This window comes from Sparus aurata, chromosome 2 (assembly GCF_900880675.1).
Source record: "Sparus aurata chromosome 2, fSpaAur1.1, whole genome shotgun sequence".
NCBI lineage: Eukaryota > Metazoa > Chordata > Actinopteri > Spariformes > Sparidae > Sparus > Sparus aurata.
The window spans coordinates 23,051,594-23,075,610 of record NC_044188.1 but is presented as its reverse complement, the minus strand read 5'-3'; the positions used below and the strand labels follow the sequence as shown (position 1 = coordinate 23,075,610).

The 24,017-nt window shown below is 40.5% G+C and overlaps 1 protein-coding gene across 1 annotated transcript in view; it reads right to left on the bottom strand.

Moving 5' to 3' along the window:
- Positions 1–24,017, bottom strand: part of dscamb (Down syndrome cell adhesion molecule b) — a 132,826-nt gene that overhangs the window by 28,313 nt on the left and 80,496 nt on the right. Inside the window, 8 exon segments of the mRNA XM_030397360.1 lie at positions 8,994–9,173; positions 11,909–12,028; positions 12,286–12,564; positions 14,373–14,645; positions 15,715–16,011; positions 17,804–18,079; positions 18,751–19,029; positions 20,592–20,738. Of these exon segments, the coding sequence (XP_030253220.1) occupies positions 8,994–9,173; positions 11,909–12,028; positions 12,286–12,564; positions 14,373–14,645; positions 15,715–16,011; positions 17,804–18,079; positions 18,751–19,029; positions 20,592–20,738 (1,851 nt within the window).

Below are 24,017 nucleotides of genomic sequence, written 5' to 3'. Positions count from 1 at the left end.
CTCTGGGTCAAACAGCGTTTGGAGATAACTTTGTAATCATTTGTTTCGGCTTCACACAGGAGCCAGTCTGGTACAGTTTTGCTCGCTGTAAGAGTGCCAGAAGGTTAGACAATCACAAGACAATTAAAGTACTTGAATTTATAATTAATCATTTATTATACTGCACTTGTGTGAATGGCAACTTGCCTCACAGTGTTTGAATTGCCTTGATGTTAAATCTCAACCAGGCGGAAAAATGCTAATGCTGATTGTCTCTTTCCCTGTTTGTTATTAATTACTTCAGTTGAACTTAAATATACAGATTTATCTAAATTGTATGTGCAAATATTTATTTTAAAGCCTGAACACTTAATCTTTCTGATACTGACGGCGATGTTTGAAAGTTTAAAAAATAATTTAAAGCTACTCCAGCAGCTCTGTTAGGCTAGAGCACAGCAGTGCTGTGACTTAAATACAAACATCAGACGATCATGGTGACAAGGCTTACATGCAGATGTTTAACTACACCTTCCCCATCTAAGTTAAATGTGCAATATATGAGAATTGGCCAACTTTCAAATTAATACTCCAAACCAATAGGGGGCAGCATATCGCCAAAGTAACTGCTACCTGATGCTAAAAGTTAGTGCCAGTGAGCTCAGTTAGTCATGCAGCTAGCAGTCCAGACGGTTAGCTTGGAGCAGCGTGGGACTGTTGGTGTTTACACATCTGGTACAGGAGTCTTGGTCCATGACATGCTGGGGATAGCTGGTTAGCATGTTACCTTCAGAAGTTAGGTATCTCTGCAACTCAACATAGATGTCATAACATCCAAACCATTATTTCACACTCTGTTTATATTTTAATTTTGTAATCTTTTCAACAAAAAAAATGTAGGTATTTGGATATAACTTTAGACATAAAGCTTTGTACTAAGTAAAATTCTGACCTCATGATGGTGCTAGATGAAAAGTTAAGGAAAAATCGAAGTTTGGACCAAATTTTTTACAGCAGTCGATCTAATAGATGTTAAAACATTTCAATAACAACTGCAAATGTGAATCTCCATGGTGGAAAAGTCAGTGGGATTCATCGTCTGGGCCATCTGGATGTCTGTACCAATTTCATGGCAGTCCATCCAATGATTGTTAAGATATTAAACCAAAATGGTGGACCAACCAACAAATAAATCTACATCCGTGCGTTTACGTGACACTCAAGAAAACCGAATTACTGGGTTAGTCCGACTATGATCAGATGCATGTATACACCTTATTCTGACTAAAATCGGACCGGATCGGATTTCTCATAGTCGAATTAAAGCACCCAGATTATTCAATTGATAGTCGCATTACTCCTGCATGTATACGTTCCATCAGATCGGATCGGATTTTGCGTTCTGCGCAGGTGTGAGATTTTTTCCCCGGGGCCGTGAGCCGGAAGTAGATGGATGGCGACGGCAGCATCTTTCCTCCGAAATCACCGCAAGAAAGAGCGCCATTGTGCACCTTGTTTGTGTAATTATCATGTACACCATATACGAAATGTACAAAGATGTAGCTTCGTCTCGCTCTTCGTACGCCATCTTTCTGGAATGCCGATGCAGTTTGTTGTTGCTGGTGACGTAAAGAGGTCAGCCGGAGGTGTCTCTGTTACCACTAGTTGAAAAGGGAACAGCGCCACCTAGCGTACCGGAGTATGACACGCTCCGGCCCAATAATCTGGTTTTCTCACTGGCATGTATACTCGGACAATTGCAGTCGTCTGGTTGAGTAGCATAGTCGAACTATGGCTGTAATCCGACTAAGCTGTGCATGTAAACGCACTGACTGTCATCCATCAAGCCGTACTGCTTGCATGCTAAAAATAAGTTGTACATGCTCTCTAGCGGAGAACAATTTAATGACTATCTAACACTGTTCTGAAAGGTCTGGCACCAGTTCATCTGTAATAAGCTAGTATCTGACAGTAATAATGCAATACTACTGTATCAGTTGATCTCTAATTTATATATGCAAACTGTAAAGAGATTTAACAAGCACATGCACATACACACACAGTAACCCCCCTAAACAAACAAATAAACACAGACTCCTTCAACATGTTTCTCTGTCTTTTTTCTCACAGTACATTTCCTCCTTTGATGCAGCCAATAAAAATCCAAAGGGGGAGTTACATTTATGTGTGTTCACGTGCATACACGAGGCCTGTGTGCTTTTGTGTGTGTACATGCACCCTCAACCCCCGCCCACCCCCGACATGATGGAATGTGTCAGACTTGGGACTGCCAGCGTTTAAACCTCATCTCTTATTCACTCGCAGCCCCTCCCTCTCCCTCGCTCCCCACACCATCATCCCCTTTCCCACTGCCCCCGCGCAGGAAATCGCTGATTTATTTTGCATAGCAACTATGAATTTTAAGTGAGTCCTATTAAAAGAGTCTTCTCAGCCCCTTCTCTAAATGTTATTGCTCCTTAACAGGGGCTATTTTCTCCATCTAAATCTGAGGCCTTGGCAGTGTGAGTTAACATCGAAAAAGCTTCTGTTTGCTCATCGAAAGAGAGAAAGGGCTAACAATGGGCGAAACAATGACAGCTCACAAGGCTGTGTGTGAGTGTGTGTGTGTGTACATGTTTCTCTTTATAAACCATGTGTGTATTCAAATACAAGTTATCTATGTTTGTTTGTGTGAGCACATGCTTGCCTGTGTGGGTGTGGGTACAGTATGTTCCTGTACTGTATATGCATTTGCAGTCATAAATTCATCTGTGTGCATTGGGAGATGCTTCAATCTGCCTGTGACCTTGTGTGTGTGTGTGTGTGTGAATGAAACATGCAAAGTCTTCACGTCTTCAAGATGGCTACCTTGTGATGTAGACTGCAGTATCTAAAATGTTCTACAATCTCCACAGATCTTGGTTGTGCTTCAGTGGCCCAAGCGGAGGTGAGCCTACTCATTCGCTTCCTCCTCATCTCATCTCCATGCGTCTACCGTGCCGCACTCGCAGGGCCCCGGGCTAAACCTATTCTTTTTGATAGCCCATAATTGCTTGGTTGATGTATATTTTTTAATATCCAGCGATATTACAGGGGCCCTGGTAATAAAACACAGGCGGGTAGAGGAGAAAGTGTGAGTGGGAAGAGGGGAGACAAGGGAGAAAGGCAAAGCTGAGGGGGCAGAGAGGGAGGGAAAGAGGGGGGGACAAAGACAAAAAGGTGCATACAGGAGGTGACGAAGATATAGAGGGATAAGGGGGGAAGAAATGCAGAGAGAGGTGGAACCTTTCCAATCTTTTGACCACACTGTCAGGTTCTCCATTCTGACATGAAGTGTGTAGGAGACAATATGCTCTGAATCTTTTATTATAAAAGAAGAAGCACTACATTTCTAGCTAGAAACCGTCGATTATGCCTGTTTACAACTGTGGCTTGCAGATTTTATCAGTTGTAGCTAGCAGGCTAATTAAGCTATGTATTAAATTTCCACTTGTGGTTGAACACAGTTTCCCTGGCTGACTTTAAAAAAGGTCCTGCTTATTATTTCTGAATTGAGAACCCTGTAAAATATGACTTAAATCCAATTGATGGCTGGATAAGGCATTTCATACCATGCTAAAAGATTTAGGCAAAAGCTGCATTCAAGGTAGGTACCCTGGCATGCAAACATTTGCTTATGTTACCATTACGGTTTTATCCAATCCTAACACTTTTGTGCCATTCTTCTTGGTTTTGGAGAGGATAAATAAAAAGACACAACCCTACAAACTCTGTTTCTTTCTACAGACCCACTCATACCACTGCACCATGTAGAGGAATTCAAAGCTTAAAATCCAGAAACCAAAAAATGTTTCCAAAGCCAGGGGTTAAGCCAATAATACCTGTGAGGATTTTATGCCCTTCCTTAGCGTCATTGATAGCAAGTTGAATATCTATGGGTTTGGACAATTATTGTTATGTGTATTCAACCTTAACAGTCTTAGTTAACCTGCCATTAGCAAAGTCCAAACGTTAACAAATATAAGGCTAAGCTAAATAAATTGACACCAAACTGTTTGTTTTTTAAATTGAGTAGCTCTGTAACATTTCACACATTAAAAAGATTGTTTAATTCTCGAAAGCACCAAAGACAGCGCTACTATTATACAAGCAGAACGATTCTCTTTTTTCACTTTACAAATAGGCCTTACAGCAAAACATGCACAGAGACACACAGAGGAACATGCAGGCCGATGTATAATGATTCAAATATATGTTGTATTGCTCTCATAGCCCCCTGGGATTAAAACTATTTTGTTTGTAAAATAGCTGTAAATCTGTAAATGGTAAAAAGTGTGTGCTTTGTTGTAGGTGATGGAGGATTTAGACACTTGGAGGACACACAGCGGCTAGCAAATGAACAAGGGTTTAAAATGAAACAAATAATGCGTTCTTTATCTTTTTAATCTTTCTCTCAATGCCGGAAATGTAAGAAACAAAGACAGCCAAATAGTGCAAATAAAGCTGAGAAACATGCAGACTGCTCTTCCCTGAAGCCCCTTCTATGGCTTCTAATTGAAGTATTGACGGATTTAAATGAGGCTGAAATGCACTCAAGCGTTCCAGTGTCTTTCACACACACACACACACACATACACACACACACACACACAAATATACACTTGCAAACACACTTGCAAACACACTCGCACATGCAGCATGCAAGCAGAATGAACACAATGTTCAATTAATAAATATACAAATAAACACATATGCCTGCAGAATGTATGATAAAATGATAATGTACAGTATTATGTGATTGTACACAAACATACACACAAAGACTGATGACTGGGCATGATGGTGTCGGTGAGCACAGTAATGGTCTCCCTTTTTCAGACCACTCATGCGAGTAAGTACACTTTCACAGAAAGCATCTTGCGTATACGAGTACAGTTTGGGGTTTAAAGGGCATGAAATGTGATCTGTTGATGAGTGACAAGCATGTGGCTGAGCGAGCATGTAATGACTGAGCAGCCAATGACAGCAGAGGAGGGACAGCACAGTGTACTATCATAGGCACGAAGAACTTACAGCTGTTTCCTGTAATGTGAATTATTCTAGCTGTGAAGATGTCACGTCAATGCTAAGTGAATCATAAATGACTTAGAGGTTTTAAATGATACTGCAAGAGAAACGTAATTCATGAATAAATGGATGCACATGTGTTTAATCCATATTCACTGTTACTGATGATGACACACTCAGATGATGTCATGAAGGCACGATGTTGCCATACTTATACAAAATGTGCAGCCTTCTTAGTTGTTTGAGATGTGAAGTGGACTGGAGATACAAGGGTATTGGAAAAACACCCAACCAGATAATAAAGCATTAAGGTTATGATATTTTTGTGCTTGGAGCAAATTGTGCTGGTATTTTATCCTATTTTTGGTATTATGCAAAAATGCAGGAATCTAAAGTATGTACAGGTGTCCCTTAAATTAGTTCGATTATGAGGCTCAGTAAAATAAATATGTTTTATATATTAATATTGGTATTAAGGTACAATATGTAACAACTTTAATTTAAATCATCCAGAAATTAACATCAACAGAATGTGAAGAAATAATGTTTTGGGGTTATGCCAAAGATGTCTTGGCTATGTATTGGTGTTGCAGAGATATAAAGCTACGTAAGTGAGCATGCTAACTAGAGAGACCAGGCCCATCCTGTCATGTATAACCCAGTCTGGACTGCTAGCTGCAGGACTAACTGAGTTAACTAGCTAATGCCAGTTACAAAGAGCAGCAGCTGGTGGTCACTGTGGTGATATGCTGCCCCCTTATGTTTTGGAGTTACCTCTGACAGGCCACATCTTACAAATTGCTCCTTAAAAGGTGAAATTTGTAAGTATTGGCCACCTGTTGAATTAATTCTCCAACAAATAGGGGTGGCATGCAGTATCACCAGAGTAACTGCTAATTGCTGCTAACTGTATGTTTTTTATCCATCCATGTAGCTAGCCGACTACATTAGGTGTGTTGGTGTAAACACTACTAGTACAGGAGCTTTGGACTACTAGCAGAAAGAGGTTTTTAGACCTGGGGCTAGCATACTAACCAAAGAAGTTTTTTTGTCATAACATTAGAATTGATTAATTAGTCAGTTTAGGTAATTTTTCAATGGTTTAAACTTGAATTCTTATATATCGCACCTTTAACTATTGCAATTGTGGGATTGCATATTTCCTGAAGGGATCGTGGGGTTAGAAGAGGATGCTCTGAACACAAGTCAGAATGATTCACTAGTTGAATAAAAATCACTTTTATAAAAATTGTTTGGTATAATTTATTCAGCAGTAATAACACTGTGAAGCTACAAACTATAATTGTTGATTGAAAAACATTTACTATCCTACTTAGCTTTGTGGTAAGAAAAAACTGTAATTTAAATGAGTGATAACTCATAACCTTTTTATGACATTACTCGAAATAAATGTAAATTCATCTGAAGGAGAAGAACATGTCTTTGATATAAATAAAATCTCTATATAACATTACCATCATGTTTCATGTTAATGAAACTACTAGTCACAAGAAGTAAGTGTACATTATTTAGCACTAGAGCTGTCAAAATTCCCTTTGATAGAGCCGAGTACAACATGAAACTGAAGCCTTGAGCAACAGCAGAGTGCGTTCGATGGGTCAATGTTCTCTCTCTCTCCTTCTCTCTCCTCTACTTTGGTAGATGATACAACTGACTACAAAGACCAGTGAAATTGAAACCATGCACACAATCTCGGTTTGCTTCTCACACGTCCTCAGCTCCCACATCAAGATGTGCACAAACAAAAGTATACATAAACCACTGCTCTTTCTAGTGTGTCCTACATACTGTACACTGGTTTTTTGTTGTTCATCTCTTCCAAACACACACACACACACACACACACACACACACACACACACACACACACACACACACACACACACACACACGCACACACATGCATCTTGTGGTAGGGTGGGTCTCAGCAGGGTGGAGCAGTTTGACTGAGGAAAATCTAGTTGAAACTTCATCTAATCTTATAGATTAAAGTGTCTGTAAAGTGTATGCGCACATACCAGCAAAAACTGGGCTACACCACCAGGCTTGAGTGGGCCTATAAACTCTCTGTGTTTTGTCTTGCAGAGATGGGGATGACTAGTGTGGAGTGAAGCACTGTTTAATTTTCTCAGTAGACTCTTGTCACAGAAAGACATCCTTGACCAAAACCAAAAAAGAAAAGATCTTCGCTGTAGTTTACTGCATCAACACTGCTATATCACCTCAATCTTCCCTTTGACTCTTAGGTACTCATATTGGTAAAATGGCAAATAGGCACAGCATAAGCATATCAAGAACACAGTTCAAATCTGTTCGCTGTATTTTTCAGTTACATAAGCTAAAGCGCCCCGTGTCACACAAGACCGTGTTTTCTAGCAGGTTGTCTCAAAAATCAATGTTTAGTGTTCAGAGTTAGATATGCTACTGAGAGTTGAGTCTACTGTAGCTGCAGCCGCAGTGTTTGCAGTCTGCTTGGTGGAAAATGGAAGAAAAAAGGTTAGTACAGCCAAAGGTCAACTTGCTGCATAGCAACTGGGTGCTACAGTCAGCAAACTGACCTATGAAAACACAGAGAGCATCTCTGAGCCTGCTGCTGTAGCACTGACAGATTCACACAGTGGCAGCTCCCAACCTCATACACTGCGAGGCTTAATTACACTGACACATGAATATCCACGACATGCCAGCTGATATTAATGATAACAAGTACTGATTTATCCAGAAGGAGAGCTCTACATAAATATTTTTCTCTTTTTACAGAGAGGTCAAAGGTCAGGGTCAGATACATCCCATCACACTAACTTCAAAAACAAAGTTTAATGTGTGTTCGTTGTAACTGTATTCATGGTCTTTAATATTGGTGTCCTATATATCAGACTTCGGCTGGCAAGGAGAGAGAAAGAAGAGATAGAGAGACAGAGAGGAGGGCTGCCTGTTGGCGGGGGTCCTTGTGCTCCAGTTTGATAACATTAGAATGGGGGAAACTAAGCCCCACTCGCATCTAAGCACCATGAAAATGAAGAGCCACTCCTGGCGCTACAGGGGAGCTACATGCTAATGCTCACTGGAGGCAGGAGACCTGTAGTCAGGGACATTTACATGCCGACCGCTGGAGAGAGCAATGAGGACACATATGCACCAAAACAAAAACCTGATTACATAGAGTCAGCAGTGGAAACAGGAAGATACATTGTTTGCATACAGATATGTTTATGCCGAATATAGAGCTGCAACAATTCAATCAATAGAAAATGAATCACCAACTATTTGATAATCGATCAGTTCAGCACTTTTTAAAGCAACAATGTTAACCACAGTTTTGATACAGCTTCCTAAATGTGAGGATTTGTTGCATTTCTTTGTCATTACAGTAAATCAGGAGTTTCAGGGTTTTGGACCGTTGGTTGGACAACAGATGCAATTTGAAGATATTGCTTTGAATTCTGACAGATTGATCAATAAGAAAAAAACATTGTTAGTTGCAGCCCTAATGTAGAAAAATGCTTAATTACTCTTGATTCTTTGTGTTAATATGACCTTGAACATCAGATTCTTCTGGTTTTTGTCATTTTCCCTAGTAAAGATGTTTTGATGCAAACCTGTCTTTAAATCAACCTCATGTCAAGATCATGACCCATTTAATGTTTCTCGAGCTAATAAAGTATTTTGAATTAGCTGAAGCTCATCACTAGCAATTTTTTCCACTTGTTTCAATTTGTGTGATTGTATGTTGCATCATTTGCACAGCTTGTAAACTAAATCTGTTGATGTGCATCTCCCTTCCTTTCATGTTTAATATCTGGTTAATCAACTATAAGAAGAGCTAAAAGAAAAAGCCCACAGCTGGGAATCCTTTTCTTAATTGCTGCTTGTTGTTGCACTATCCAATACATTAAAATACAACATGATTACTGCCCATCAGCTCTTACTTTTGACGGTGAGGTACATGGACTTGCTGACATCAGCTCCCACGTCGTTGCTGACCTTACACAGGTAGAAGCCGCTGTCGTCCTCCAGCACGTGTTTGATCAGCAGCGACCCGTTGCTCAGCAGCTGGACACGAGAGCCGCTGTTCAGCTGGATGGGCTGAAACTGGGGGACACCCGCACCTGGTAGGAAGGAACATAGGAAGAGAAAAAACAAAGAAGAGAGAGATGTACAGTCTAGTAAGTCAGATGTTTGGTAATTTTTCACAGCCTGGATGGATGCTACTAAAAGAATATCACAGATCCAAGATGAAAAACAAAGAAGTGTGGGACTGAGAGAAACCAGCACACTTACAAATGTGTCAGCACCATGGACAAAGACATGTTTGACGCCATAACTTCGACAAACCTCAGTCAGACAAAGGATCAAGAATGTGTGTGAGTGTGTGTGCATGCATTTATTTGACCATGCGTCTGTGTTTACAGATTTGATGACAAAGCCTGTCAGATTTAGGGAGGATTGTAAACATGTTTCTTAACACCGGGCCTTAAATCCTTAAACCGTCAAACAGCTGCTGAGCACAGTGAAGCAGGCCGAGCTGCTGGTGTGATGCAATCACAACAGACGTAATGCTCATGTTTAACAAGACAGCAGATTGGTGCAGAGGAACAACAGGCAGAGCAGAAGGAGAGCAGAGAGGCTTTGCATCGCTGCTGGCCTTCGGCACTGGATTCAAACATGTTAACTGTAGCTGCATAAGGATATTTTCTGACTTCCTGTGTGTTGACTCTCTGGATTTATTCCTTGGATTCATGTTTGCTGAGTTAATAGATCCAGTAGAAATATTTATAACCACCACATACGGTGAATGACTTTAAAACACATTTGATGTAATCTAAATCGAGGACAGTGTAATCCTAAAGGCGAAGATTTGTCTGGAGTATTACTTTGCACAAGTCTTTTCTCAATTCTCAACAGTCCAATACGACTGACATTTGATATCCATCACTGAAGCATTGCTGAAATAATTGGACTTGGCATCTCTGACATATTCTGGCTTGCTGCCTGCGTTGTAATTAATACCTATCTTTTTTAATAGAATATGATATAATCACTCTTGTTCTATTGTCAAACAATACAGTATCTCATCCTGTAATAGCAGCCTTAAATCTGTTCTATGTCTATGATGCTGAGTTATAAGGTTTTGGAGCTGTCTGCTCCTATACTGATGAAAGCACTGTATTCCACCTTGCTCATGTAGAATTAAACACATGTGTGAACCGAGCCAGGCGTCGCATTAGATCGTGTTAAAGTTAGCGTGTAGCGATTAGGCTGTTTAGTGAGCTGTGGGTTTTTGCTTTTTAATTAAAATGCAGTCAAGTGGCCGCGGCAGGCAAAGGGTCAAGTGGTGACTTTGTTCCTGCTCCCCTGGCTCCGAGAGGGAGAGGGAGGGAGATGTGTTCTTCCTTGAATTATGGATTTTGCATATCCAAACGGTGCTAGTCGTTATGCTAATAGCAGTTGACCTTTACTTACTGTTCCATATCTCCCAGAGACACTCATCTGGCTCTTAGCTACTTCTGTTGCAGTAAAAGCATGCCAGACAGCCATTCTCTGGACAAACTGCACTCCGGATTACAACAAATTAGACGATAGCTTCCCAAGCCACCTACCTTAGACACATTTCTGTCTGAGGGAGGTGATTTTCATTGCCTGTTTGCTCTGACGGATATCCTGTGCAACAACATATTACACGGCAACAGGAAAGATGTGAAAAAGCCCCAAAAACCACAAAATTGAGCAACAGCCTTGCAAACTTCCCTCCAGACAGGTAAAGCTTGTTTTTAATGCTACGGCTGAGTACATACACACACACACCCACACTGCTCAGCCTGATCTCTCCGTTCTGATCAGAGCTGGTCAGACAGTATTAATCAGGCAGGAGGCCTGCTTGTCCCACACACACAAACACACATGCAAACTCGCACACACAGATGCAATCAAAGGGTGAAGAACAGATATGATTCTTTCATTCCTTTGATCACGGGGCACACACACACACACTCGCAGATATACGCACAGACACAGACACACACACACACATACGCACACTCTCTCTCTCTCACACACACACACACACACACACACACACACACCACTCCTCATTGGTTGTTGTCCTTCTGTTGGTGAAGCTTTCATCCCTGGTTATATGGATGATGGAGCGAACACCTGGGGCCCCTCTTCATCTGCCCTGCTCAAGTGGCTGAACTCACCTGCCTCCCTGCCCGTCTGTCTCTCTTTCCATCTGCTAATGCTCTGTCTCTGCATCTGTGTATCTGCTGTCTGTTTTTGTCTGTCTCCCTCTGATGATTCTCTAACAATACAGGTGGAAATCCTGCGACAAGCCCCTGGCCCATGTTTACAGTGCAGATGGTTGTGTGTGTTTGTTTGCATTCACACACGTATGCATCAGCTGTGGATGAGGTAAATGAAACTCACTCACCTGAAAAAAAACTACTGCTGCCATATGAGCTGTGGACAGCACTTATTTTCATACACAGCTGCTTTAAGATACACAGCCTGAGACCAAGGTGTGGCCCAGTTAGCTACACACAAAACTGTAGTTGATCACCACAGTATATCAGAATTCATTCCTTTCTTTGCTAATATTTTGAGTTTTAGTATAACAAAATATATCCTTTTCATATAATGATATAACTTTAATGTTAACTTCTCGTGTACAGTCCATGTTTGATTTAGGGATGGGACATGATTTTCATGCTTTCTTGCACATCGGAATGAAAATTCTCACGTGTAATTTACATTTTGAAATGTGAATCATATACATTAATATTTGATTGACCTTGTACCTGGCCAGTTCAGTTGCAGTGGCTAATGTGAGCTGTGCTTAATGTACCTTTAGAGTGTTCCCATACAATGGTGGGTGGTGGGTAGCCTTCGGCAGAGCAGTTCAGCGTCACAGTTTTCCCATAGATCCCATCTTGATCCTCAGGCTGAACGACAAACTGCGGAGGAACTGTACAGACACATAAACACAGGTAACAATTGATGTAGATACATGACATGTTTTTGGTGTCTTATTATACTGTAGCCTGTGTTTGCAGTCAAACACTACTCCAGTTGATTTTATCTACCTTCCAGACCAGAGAAACTAATAAGTGATGTTTTGTGCTGCAGGGATTGCTTAAAATGAAAACCTGCACACATGCTACAGATTATAGTAGTCCACTAGGTGCCATTAGATACATAATCATTTCCTTTGTGCTTTCTCACCTCTCACAATAAGCTGACTCTGGTGCTCCACGGCAGCAGCCTCGTTGCGGGCGATGCAGGTGTAGTTGCCGTTGTGGTCAGGTGTCAGGTTGGAGATGCGCAATGAGCTGGTGAAGTCAATGTTATCTACAGTCACACCCAGGCTGGCGGGGATCGGCCGTCCATCTTTCTGCCAGGTGATGTCCAGTGGCCGGTCGCCTGACATGACCACGCAGGGAATGAAGACACGTTGGCCGATGGTAAAACGCTGGAACTCAAAGGGTTGAATGTAGGGGGGGACTGCAGAAAGAAAGGCAGAGTGACACAAAGAACAAATATGATTTCAGCCGTGAGTCTCAAAGATGATCTTAATTCCCTGGATTCTGTGGCAGGTGCTGTGTCCTTTTCTCTGAGTAATCCTGCAATCTTCTAACTATCCTTGCTTTAAAGAAGTCACTGAAGGAACATAAAAGACCCGAATAGCAAAGCATTTAGCAACAATTCCCTGTCATTCTCAGACTGGAACATTCTGTCCTTTCAGAGCAAGAAGCTACAAGAGCACACAGAAACAGGTAAAAATAAATAAATAAATAATGACTTATTCTGGTTGATGGAAAAAGAAAGGTGAGTGAACCAGAACTTTTTTTGTTTGTCAATCAAAAATCATCTATTCATGAACTAACCTACACACTCAACTAACTTCCACCCTGCCTATGACATAAGTCTTTTATTTTATACACTGATCCAACAGCCTGATTATAGGAATAGCTCATATCCATAAATAAACAAGCAAAGTTAATCTTGCTGCTTGATGTAACTACACAGTTTTTTACAGTCAAAAAATTTATTCAAACGGCCTGTGTGTCCGTGGGAAATCTCCAGCCATCGCACAAATCATCTGTGTTTGAGTGTCCAGTGAGTTCAAATAACAGTGGAACAAGCAGCACTTTAGCACCTTATTTAATTCACAACAAAGTGGAGATAATGGACTCCAGGGATCCCCAAAGACACTTCCGCATTTTAAGCATGAGCAGAGTAAATTAACAAATGCACTCACTCACTACAGCACCATTGGGAAGTGATGCTTTGTATCATCGCTCTCTCTTTAGCACACACACTCTCTCTCTCCCTCTGTTTCCCTCGCTCCATTGGAAAGTGTAATATAGTGACAACAACCTAGCGTACTGTACAGAGGGAAGGAAATGGGGCATAATGGGGAAGCCCTTTTTAGTGTTACCCATTACAGTTGTAAGATCTCAGAGGAGATCAGACACTCAGCTGATAGAGTCTTCATTAGATACCCTGATGTACTGAGAAATATCAGGTAGATTAATTTAGAAGTCCACTGAGGTCTATGCTATATGATACAGCGGTCTGCCTCTCTATGTGAGCGGGTCTTTTTATTTTCCAATGAGGTAATTTTAAGATGCACACACAGACAGGAGACAGAAAATGGACATGCCTCAGAATTGGTCTAACATTAAACTATCTATCAAATTCAACTTTATAAGAGCAAAAAACATAAGACATCAGTGTGAAACCATTTAGAGTTATAACACAAAGTCAAGATCGTGAAGGAACAGTTCAACATTTTATGAACTACGCTTATTTGCTTACATTCCCAAAGTTAGATGTTAGATATTTTTCTTGGTTGTCTGAGCTTAGCATACAGATTAGAAACAAAGGGCAACATCTTGCCGCGTTCCAAATGATCCAAAGATCAGTTTACTAATCAAAGCAATTTGTTGTTTCATGTATGTGTGGAGCTATTTCCTGCTTTCCAGGAGATACCATAAAGTATTTTTGCAAAGTTAAGCTTATAGGCAGCTTTATATTTGAAGGACCTGTTAGTAGGAGTTAGTGGCATCTGGTGGCGAAGTCTCAGATTGCAACCAACTGAACACTCCTCACGACAACCACTCTTTATAATCATGTAGGAGAGCCAACATGGCTGCCAAAAACATGAAAGGCCCTTTCTTGTTTGTATGTTCTGGGTTCCAAGTAAGTATTGAAATAACTAAGGCTCAAGATGCAATGGAATTTAAATACAAGTTGTAAGGCCTTTTTCACTCAACCAAACTCTGTCTAGGCAACTCAGTGGGACTCACCTCTCACACGAACATGCACACTCTGCGAGTCCATCTTGTTGGGTTGAACCATCACCTTACAGTTATACTCGCCAGCGTCCACCTGCTGCACGTTGGTTAGCTTCAGAGTGCCATTGTTTTCAAACGCCCGCTGTCTGTGGTTGAATGGTAACAATGCTGAGTTTTTGTACCACTTAATGGAGTAGTAAGGGTAGCCAATCACACGGCAGTGAACGAAAGCATCCCGTCCAGCAATCGCTGTGATGTTTTTCATTGGACGAATACTGGCGCGGCCTAAAAAGGGACAGAGAAGGAGAAAGAGCCCTCTATAAAGACATTCAATGGCTGGTGTTGTTGACATTAAAGAACAGGGGTGGTGAAGTTTGCTTTGTTTGGGTGTTTTTGCAAATTATACTATATTTCAGACTTTCCAAATATATTTAGTATTTAAGAGGAAAGTAAGGTTTCCCTCGGCAGCTGCACATATGGTATCTGCCACCAAAATACTAATGCAAAAGAACTGTTGATTAAAGATCTTCATGTTAATTTAGCACAGGATCTTAGGCTTAAATCCAAGTGGGAGGCAGTGAAATAACAAGCAGATTAAAGTGCGCTTAACATCTGTAGGAAAACAGATCATTTAAATAGCACTGTACTATTGATACTTATAACTCTGCTCCTACTGCTCACCCACATATAACAGTAATACATTCTGTGTCTCATAACATGGATACAGAATAATCGCTTTAGCATCTGATCGTGAAGAGTTGAATTGGCTGCCTGAGTAAATACACGCAGACACAGACACACATTAACACTCACACTTACACACATACACACACAAGCAAAATTATTCATGCAAACAGAAGAAATATATTTTTCTTCTGGCTATTTACAAACCAGCCCATTTTGGAACCCAATATCCAGATACGCTTATGTGCGGCAAACCGGGATAATTCATTTGACCTAAAAATACAGGCATGTAGGAAAAGCACAGTAATAATTTGGAGAGACGAGGCTACAATATTAAAAATTATATAAGGAGCAAAGAGAAAGGAAATAACGCACAAAAAAGAAAACAGAAAAATCAATCAGTGGTGAAAAGCCCCCCCAAAAAACGTAAATGTGATTAAAGATTTAATACTGGAACTAAAAAATAACTGAGCAAAGAAAAAAAGAAAGAAGAGCATGGAAGAGCATACATAAAAGCAAGAAACAAAGAAAACCCTAAAAAAAAAAAAAAGACCCAAACAACATCCCGCAGACATGTACAGCCAGCTGGACAATTAGACAGAGACAGACACACATAGAGACAGACAGGTATGTGTATTGTTGTTCTTGGAGGAGCTGATTTGACAAGCACCTCTTACGTTTATTCGAGCCTGGTGGTACACAACCCCGGCCGAGTTGCTGCACGTGCACCGGTACACCCCGCCATCTTGCACCTGGGTGTGCGTGACATTCAGCTGGCTGACCACGTGGCCCTCGTGGGTCTCGTAGTGGCCCAGGTGGTGGTGGCTGTCTTTAATGACGGGGTCGTCGTCCAGCGACCAGGTGCACCTAGGTGGGGGTGTGCCCTTGACGTTGCAGACCAGGAAAACAGGCTCGTTTGGGTTCACCACCTTCTCGCTGAAGGAGGACAGGATCTTTGGAGTACCATCTGTGGTGGGGGGTGAGGTAGGGTGGAGAAGAAATAAATGGTGAGTTTAAGAGATGTTAAATGTCATCAGCATAACATTCTTTTTTTAAAGAAAAGCATGGATATACATACAGTAAGTTTTAAAGTGACATATAATGACATAATTCTATCAAACTTACTCATGTCTTTGTGTACAATGAATGGCATTATTATCACTGAGACTGACTTTGTTATTAAGATTACTGAAAAAACCCTGTTTAGTTTGTGTAAGTTTGACCGTTAGGTTTGTGTGAAAAGATTGATTAATTGTTGCAATTATCAGGCCAAAAATGAAATGGGGTGGCGTCATTTCCGCAAGATCCCTGGTGAGGATTTCTCATCTATTATTAGAGTTAGCAGAAAGTCTTTTGAGTTTAAACAATATTACCTCAATACAAAACAAGCTACTAGACTGTTTCATTTTGACCTAACAACAACCTGTTTCAGCAGTAAGAACTGTTCTTTGTTGTGGTTTCTCAAATAGTTTAAGATACAATTACATCAAACATGTTCCTACAGCATGATTTATTTAAATTTGTATTATTCTTGGTAAAGTCTTGTTTAGTGGCTTGAGAGGAACTTCCTTCTAGAGAGCTGCTGCTACAGTATTTGTTCCAGCCTTGTATAAGGGATGTTCACTTTGGGCTCAACAATAAAGACTTCTCAATTGTCTTGGCAAGTAAAATGCATCACTGGGCAAGTAAATCCAGCAACTCACTTGCCTGTTTGGGGAAGTGGTAAATAAGAATGAAACGCTTGTTCTTTTCTACTGATGATGATGATGGAAATAGCTGAGTGGCAACCAACTTTGTTCCTTCTCTTCTCTGATGAGAGTGACATTTGCAGTAGCGAATGGACACTCAGAAGAAAAATGTTGGCCTTTAAGACAATAAGGAGCCAAAGCGCAAGCGAACATTTTAAATTATCCTGAATACAGGAGTTTAGATAGGTGGCATTAGGCGATGTGGGTTCAATTCTAATCAGATGTGGCTCAGTTTGCCGCAAGTTTGAGAGTTTTATTTATATAGGAGTAGGGAATATTTAATTTGGGAAAGTAGACTTCTGACCCACTAAAGTAACCATTGAAACTTGACACTGTATAGAAAATCAATTGTTGGATCACAATGCTTCTATAGGAAAACTGGTTTATTATTGTCTCATCAATTAAAACCCTGCTGCACTTATTCGCTCATGGTTTCTGGGTCTGTGTTTGAGAGAGGATGTGTTGTTTGCTGGTAAATCTTTATCATGAAAATCCTTTTTTTGCGAAACAATAAAACGCAAAAAATGGGAAGGAAAAATCACAACTTTTTGTCAAGAATTCAACATCCAGTGCCTTTCATTATGAACAGTGATCCAGGAGCTTTCCTCCTAGACACACAGAGCTGCTGTTTTTTTTTTAATGTCTCTGTCAGCCTGCTGCTGCTTTCTGATAATCTGTTCCACATGATTATAGATTATCAATATCTTCTTTTTACAGCTCCCCGACCACAGGAGACAGTTGCCTGAGCACGGTAAGCTATTGGATTCAAGATTGTGTGTGTGCGTGTATTTTTGTCTGTGTTCGTGAAGTCTGTGATGGTCATACTAATGGCTGCCTATAGCAGAGAGTCACAGCAGGATGCCATTAACACATAAACCTTGTATTGATCTTCGAGGCCTGAATCTGTTTCTGCCAACTCACTGATTATGCACAAGACAGCTGCTACACTGAGGCTCTTGGTCAGCATATGCATCTATGTTCCATCTGACAAATCACATGCAGACACTATACCTTCGAGGATGACTTGCACAAAGTCCTGTGCAGACATTTTGCCCTTCCTGGCGAAGCACTGGTAGGCTCCGCCGTCACTCTTCGACATTCCCTCCATGATGAGGTTCTCCCGGATGAGCCCAGTGAAACGAACGTTGTTGCCGGGGTAGATGATCTCTCCATTGCGGTACCATGACAGCTCATACTCGTCTGAACCGCTCACGCTACAAGACAGAGACACCTTGCTACCCACACTGCCTTTCACCTTCCGAGGGCTGACCACTGCCTTCAAGGGCTCTGAGCACACAAGCATAAGATAAATGTTTTTAATGACATTAAGGCTGACAAGAAGACATAGTAATGTGGACACAAAATCTGAGAGGAAAAGGTTGGAACAACTATCTTTATCAAATATTAGAACTAAAACAATTAATTGATTAATCAAGTCATGTAGATGTACACAATGTTGCTTTCAACTACAGCTACAGGTCATCCAGATGCTTTATAATCTTTTAATTTCCTCAGGAGACATTTTTCTGCTATGTCATGTCCAGTTTTCTTTGATGAAATCACGATAATCACAAATGCTGATGACTGGGAGTTTTAACAAAATTCTTATTAACCATGTAACACAGTATGGTTCTTCCATTTTTCATTCACACCATTTTCCATCCAATCACATCAGCAACTATTTTTTTTTTTTCAATTTTAGTTCATATGAATGAATTAATCATTTAGTCTAAATAGTGTCAGAAAATTGTGACGCCTGCTGATCATTCTAAGAGCCCAAGGAAACATATTCAAATTGCCTATTTTGTCTACTCAACAGTCCAAAACACAGTATTGACAATTTTAAATTACATAAAAATCAAATAATTGAGTAATTGTTTCAGGGCTTTGTTACAACTGACTACATCAATATACTGATAATACAGAGGCAGCAGTGCTCCCTTTAATAAAACACTTACGTTTGACATACAGCCGCCCCATGACCTCAGCATTGCCATAACTGTTCCACACTTCACAAACGTACGTCCCAGAGTCACTGGGCTGTGTGCTCTCTATCAGCAGCCCTGTGATGGTCTGGCGGAAGCGACTGTCAGGCTCCAAAGGGCTGTTGTCCTTCAGCCAGCGGTATTTGGGCGTTGGGTAGCCTGAGGCCTTACAGGGCAGCTCCACCCGATGATTAATCATCACCTCTCGGTGGTCAAAGCCATCCAAGATGCCTGGCTCAGCATTGGTGGGGTCTGGAAGGAGCAGAGAATTTAGTGTTAATTAGTGGTGAGCATTGCCAGGCGCTTGACAGTATAATCCAATATTGATTCTCGGGGTCAACATTCACTTCGATGTACTGTATATTTTGTTATGTGAGCTAGAAGACAGAGAAACAGTGTGTTCCTAAAATTTCTGGAGGGATTTCTTATGCCCCTCACAATCTCGTCTAATCCATTTATCCATCTACATGCTTGGTGCAAAACATTTTAAATGACCCTCATTTATCAAACTACAATATGCAATAGAACTGACACTATAGTGTGGCCTGCATTGCAATGGTTGTTTACTTGTTAGTGACTGACTGGCTCAAAAAAGGGCTGCATAATTCATAGTTGGCCTTAGAGTGGATTGCATGGCAGGATTGGCCAGACAAACCCATTTATTGGTCCTGCAATACAATCTGCAAATCAATCAAAATATCCAGGGTAGACCTATAATTCATATGGAATGACATTTTTACGGTGGAAATAATTTTTTGCTGTCTGCAGTTTGAAAATGCCAAATCTAAGTTAAAAGTATAAGTACCTGTAAGGATGATCTATGAGATTCTCAAACCTACGATCAAACACAATATCTATGTGTATTTATGTCTTGTTATCCTGTTTTTCAATCTGTGTCAGTATTCATTGCAAATTCAGCATGTACTCATCAGAAAAATAACAGTATAGGTCGACTTTGCAAGCATGCCATATTTATTTTTCTTGTTAAGAGGCAACCTCTGGTAGCTTTAGTAGCCATTATTATTTATCATGGCAGCAAAGGAGGAAGTCAGGTGGAGTAGTAGAGAGAGCAACCACAGGTTGGGTAGGCTGGCTGTGTAAAAGAAGTACAGGACAATCATCCAAGAAATTGCTACTGGTGTCCCTTGTGAAGCCACAACTGTGAGTTATGTTAAAGCTGCTGTAAGCATTGTTGTTGTTGTTTTAGCTTACTTAATGTCCGTTTTGCAGGTAGCAATTCCCTCCCCCGTCTATGCCACCACATGAACGCAAAGCAGTAATCCCCAAACATAGAAGCAAACAGGAGGATCCTGCTCTCTGCACATTATAGACAGACAGGAATAAACAGGACCACCTCTTTATGGAGTTCTCTGTTCTGAATGACTAAAGTGTGCAGGGATACCAAAAGATTTTGATTTTTTTCTATTTTACTGTTATGAGCGGGGAGAGACATGGGTTACTGGCCAAACACTGTATAACAGTGGTTGCTGTTGGAATACAGAGCTGCTAACCACTTATTTAAAAAAAAAATACACATTACTAGCTTTAACTTACATCATAAATAATGTAACTTAAGTGAAGTACATGATGTATGCCCTTAAATCACACATGTAACCTTTGCATATTACAAATGTCTGATATGCCTGTCAATGGTACATAGTGTTGATTTAAGACTAATGATATTAGTCTTTGGCAATCAACCATTTAAATAATTTAGATATGAGGATTTGTTGTGCAAACTCTGTTACATGGTGACTAAGACAAATGTACAGTCTTTGCAATTAGATTGAGTTCAGTGTTAATGCAGTACTGACCTGACACAATGAGACGTGCACTGTTGCTCTGACGCGTCTCACCGGTGTAACGGTGCCGCGTGGTGCAGCGATAGTTATTCAGCCCATCCTCAGGCAGGACGTCCAGAATATACAAGGCTCCTGTGGATGTGATGAGATATCTTTGTCCTGGAAAAGATTAAAAAGAGCAAGTGGAAAAATATGAAAGGCTGAAGTTGAGTGCTTGTTATGTAGAATCAAAAAAACTTTCACAGAATAAAGAATTTATTTACTCTGCCAAAAGCAAAGAAGTTTGAATCTCACAGCACATAAAACCTTTAGAAGTTATTCTTTATTTCGGCATGAGATGAAGGACTTTACTGGAGTAAAGGGAAAAAGAAATCATTTATCTCAAGTAAATAAACAAAAACTACAAGACATTTGGTGTAGTGAGACTACTACATCCTCCCCAATATTTGAACTTATGGTGCAAACCACTATGTTAAAATCACCTAGATGATGTAAGACAAAATGTATCAATGAATTCCAAAACTGCACAAATTGTGCTCATGAAATCAGGTCTGCATATCAAATCTTTGACCTCCAACAGCTTTTACGGTCTTATCTTTGACTTCTGCTGCTGAAGTAACCTCACCGGCGCCAGTGTCTGGTCCAGAAAACAAATTCGTCTTGGCTGTCGCAGCCAGTTCAGTATGTACAGTAATATTATGTTAATTCTGCAGATCAAACCAGGCTGAGTGGGGTTGTCAACATCCATAAGGAAAGAAACCTTCCTCTCTGCCATCACATGAATGCCCACATTCCCATGGGAGCGGATTGATGTCAAAACTGATCGAAAAAGCAATTTACAGGAGATTGTCTTCGCTGCACTGTGGTGGGCATGCTAAGACAAAGGCAGCTAAAGAAGCCTTTAAGGCCCGAGGAGAAACAACACTGCAACAGCTACAGGTAATGTTGACAGGCTTGAGATAAAAATTATTGTATTGTGACCTAATAGGGTTAAAGTTTCTAAATACAGCCTTCATTGCCACTAGATGTCAAACTAGCACATCAGCATCTCAGGTCAAAACAAATGGGCACGTGGCCACACTTACCCCCTAACAAGAAAACATATAACTCTCATAAAGCCATCATATTTCATTGACAAAACACAAATTTTACTTTGCAGATCATCAAAAAAGTAACCAAAACCAGACTGCGTTTTCCAAGTCTTTCCGCTGTTGCAACATTCACCAAACCCTTAATATACCAAGTTACTGTAGATGTGCAAATATTTCATTTTTCACGCAGTATTTTTGTTAAGGAGCTATTTGTTTGATAAGCTGTGTGACATAAAATGGCATAAAATAATCATTATTTTACTAGCTATCCTGCTAATGTTAGCTACCTAAAACAGCAAGTAAAATATTCTTTATGTAGCTGAAGTTTAATTGTTCAACTGAATGTGAATACCTTAAGATGAGTGGTGCTAACCATCTGCCAAGTAGGTCTGTAGCAGGTTTATCATCTGATTTCCTCAGGCATATTGGCCCTCATTTATCAAACGAACGTACGGCAGAAAAGCGTGCGTACGACCATTTTCACGCAAGCTTCGTCATTTATCAATTTGGACGTGAGCGGAAGCTACGATCAGATCTCACGTCAGGTCTGAGCTCGTGTACGCAAATCTGGGTCTGTGGATTTACGGTGCAGCGCAGCAAAATCTGTCTGAGTCTGAAAATAATTAACAAGCCTCAGCTGTCATCAAGCATAAGCAGTCATACAGATCAAAACGGATTCTTAAAGCGAATAAGACAAAATAAAAAAAGCCCACGTTTTAACTGATACCACTTTTTTTGTAAAATAAAATATGATAGGCTAAATAGCCTAACATGACAACTAATTAACGGAATACCTAATAACCCCACTGGCAAACCCTGCTACAGAGCAGGTTCGCAGATTCAATAGTGCGCACACACGCACTCGGGTCACAGTGGAGCACTGCTTCAGGTTGCTGAAGGGCAGGTGGCTCCGTCTCAGACCAGCAGGGGGAACGCTGCTGTATACCCCAGGGAAAGTGTGCGATATTATTTTGGCCTGTTCAGTTTTGCACAACATTGCATTAGTGAACGGACTGCCTTTGATGTTCGTTCCGGTGCTGCAAGGATGCCGATCTCCATCTCGGAAAAGTTTCACTTCTGGCCAATGTTTCTTCTCTCCATGTTCGACCTCAGTGGGCGAGGCCTCCGAACCAGGAATATTTAAGGGCGTAACATGTTAATGACGATCGAATTCAGTCGCCGCATTTATCAAGACCCGATCATTCGTACGCTGGGATTGGTCAGATACGAACGTTTCATAAATCACACGTGTGTCCTGTCGTAAGACCTATTCTGCGCTCAGATCTGCACCAGTTTTCACGCAAGATTGATAAATGAGGGCCATTGTGTGTAAATACAAAATGTGCAGTGGAACAAGAAAAAAAAAACATTTACTTATTTGTCATCTTTTCACACTCTGGCTTCAATTTACCTGCTAATAAAACTATAGTAATAAAAGCTTGAAACACAACCAGACTTGGACATGACAGTGCAGTTTGTAAATTGACAGGTTTTAGGGGGGATTATTTCCTGGAGGAGGTTTCCATTTCTTCCTGCGTGTGTCATTTGATTGACAGTAAGCAGACTGTAACATAATGTGCACATTAATATGAAAACTTGGCCCTATGAAATAATAACTAGCAGAGAAACTTAGACAAAAACAAATTAAGGCTTTGTGTTACTGTGATGGATTATCCAGCTCGGGCAATTCCTGTTTGTGGAAGTTGTTTTTTATAATGTGCAAGAATGAAAGGCAGCAAATGGCTCGTTCTGAAGGTCTGACAAAATACCTGTACATCTAACTACTTGGGCTATGTATAGATACCTGCATATCAAGAAAATTAAAAAACTCAAATAAATGGCATCAACGATCGTAAAGTCTGGGCTGACTCTGATTAAGGTTACAGCCATTATTGTTTGAGAAATTTAGGCTGCTTAGATGAGCAGAAATTCTGTCTGCATATTTGATTTTGATTGCACCTCGTGTCTGAAGGCAGTCATATCAGTGATTTATATAAAAGTAGAATGAACTGGGGCTGTGTGGGAACCAGCTGAAGCGGATTAGTAGTGGGTTATTCATTTTAGGTTAAACAAGGGAAGCTGTGGGTTTTCTTGAGATTTTTATCTCTGAAACGGAGTTAACATGTGTGATTTTTTTTTTGATCTAGGATGAGAAAGTGGGAATGACTGTCAAACAAATGGAAAAATCTGCAAAGGTTCTGAAGAGATGAATTTCTTATAATTCATCTTATTTACATTACACTGATGCAGCTTTAATATTTATTGTGCTTTCAGTCAAAATGGCCTTTCAAAATGTCGTTTCAAGATCCTATGAAAAATGCATGGACGAGCAGGTGCAGAGGTTTCT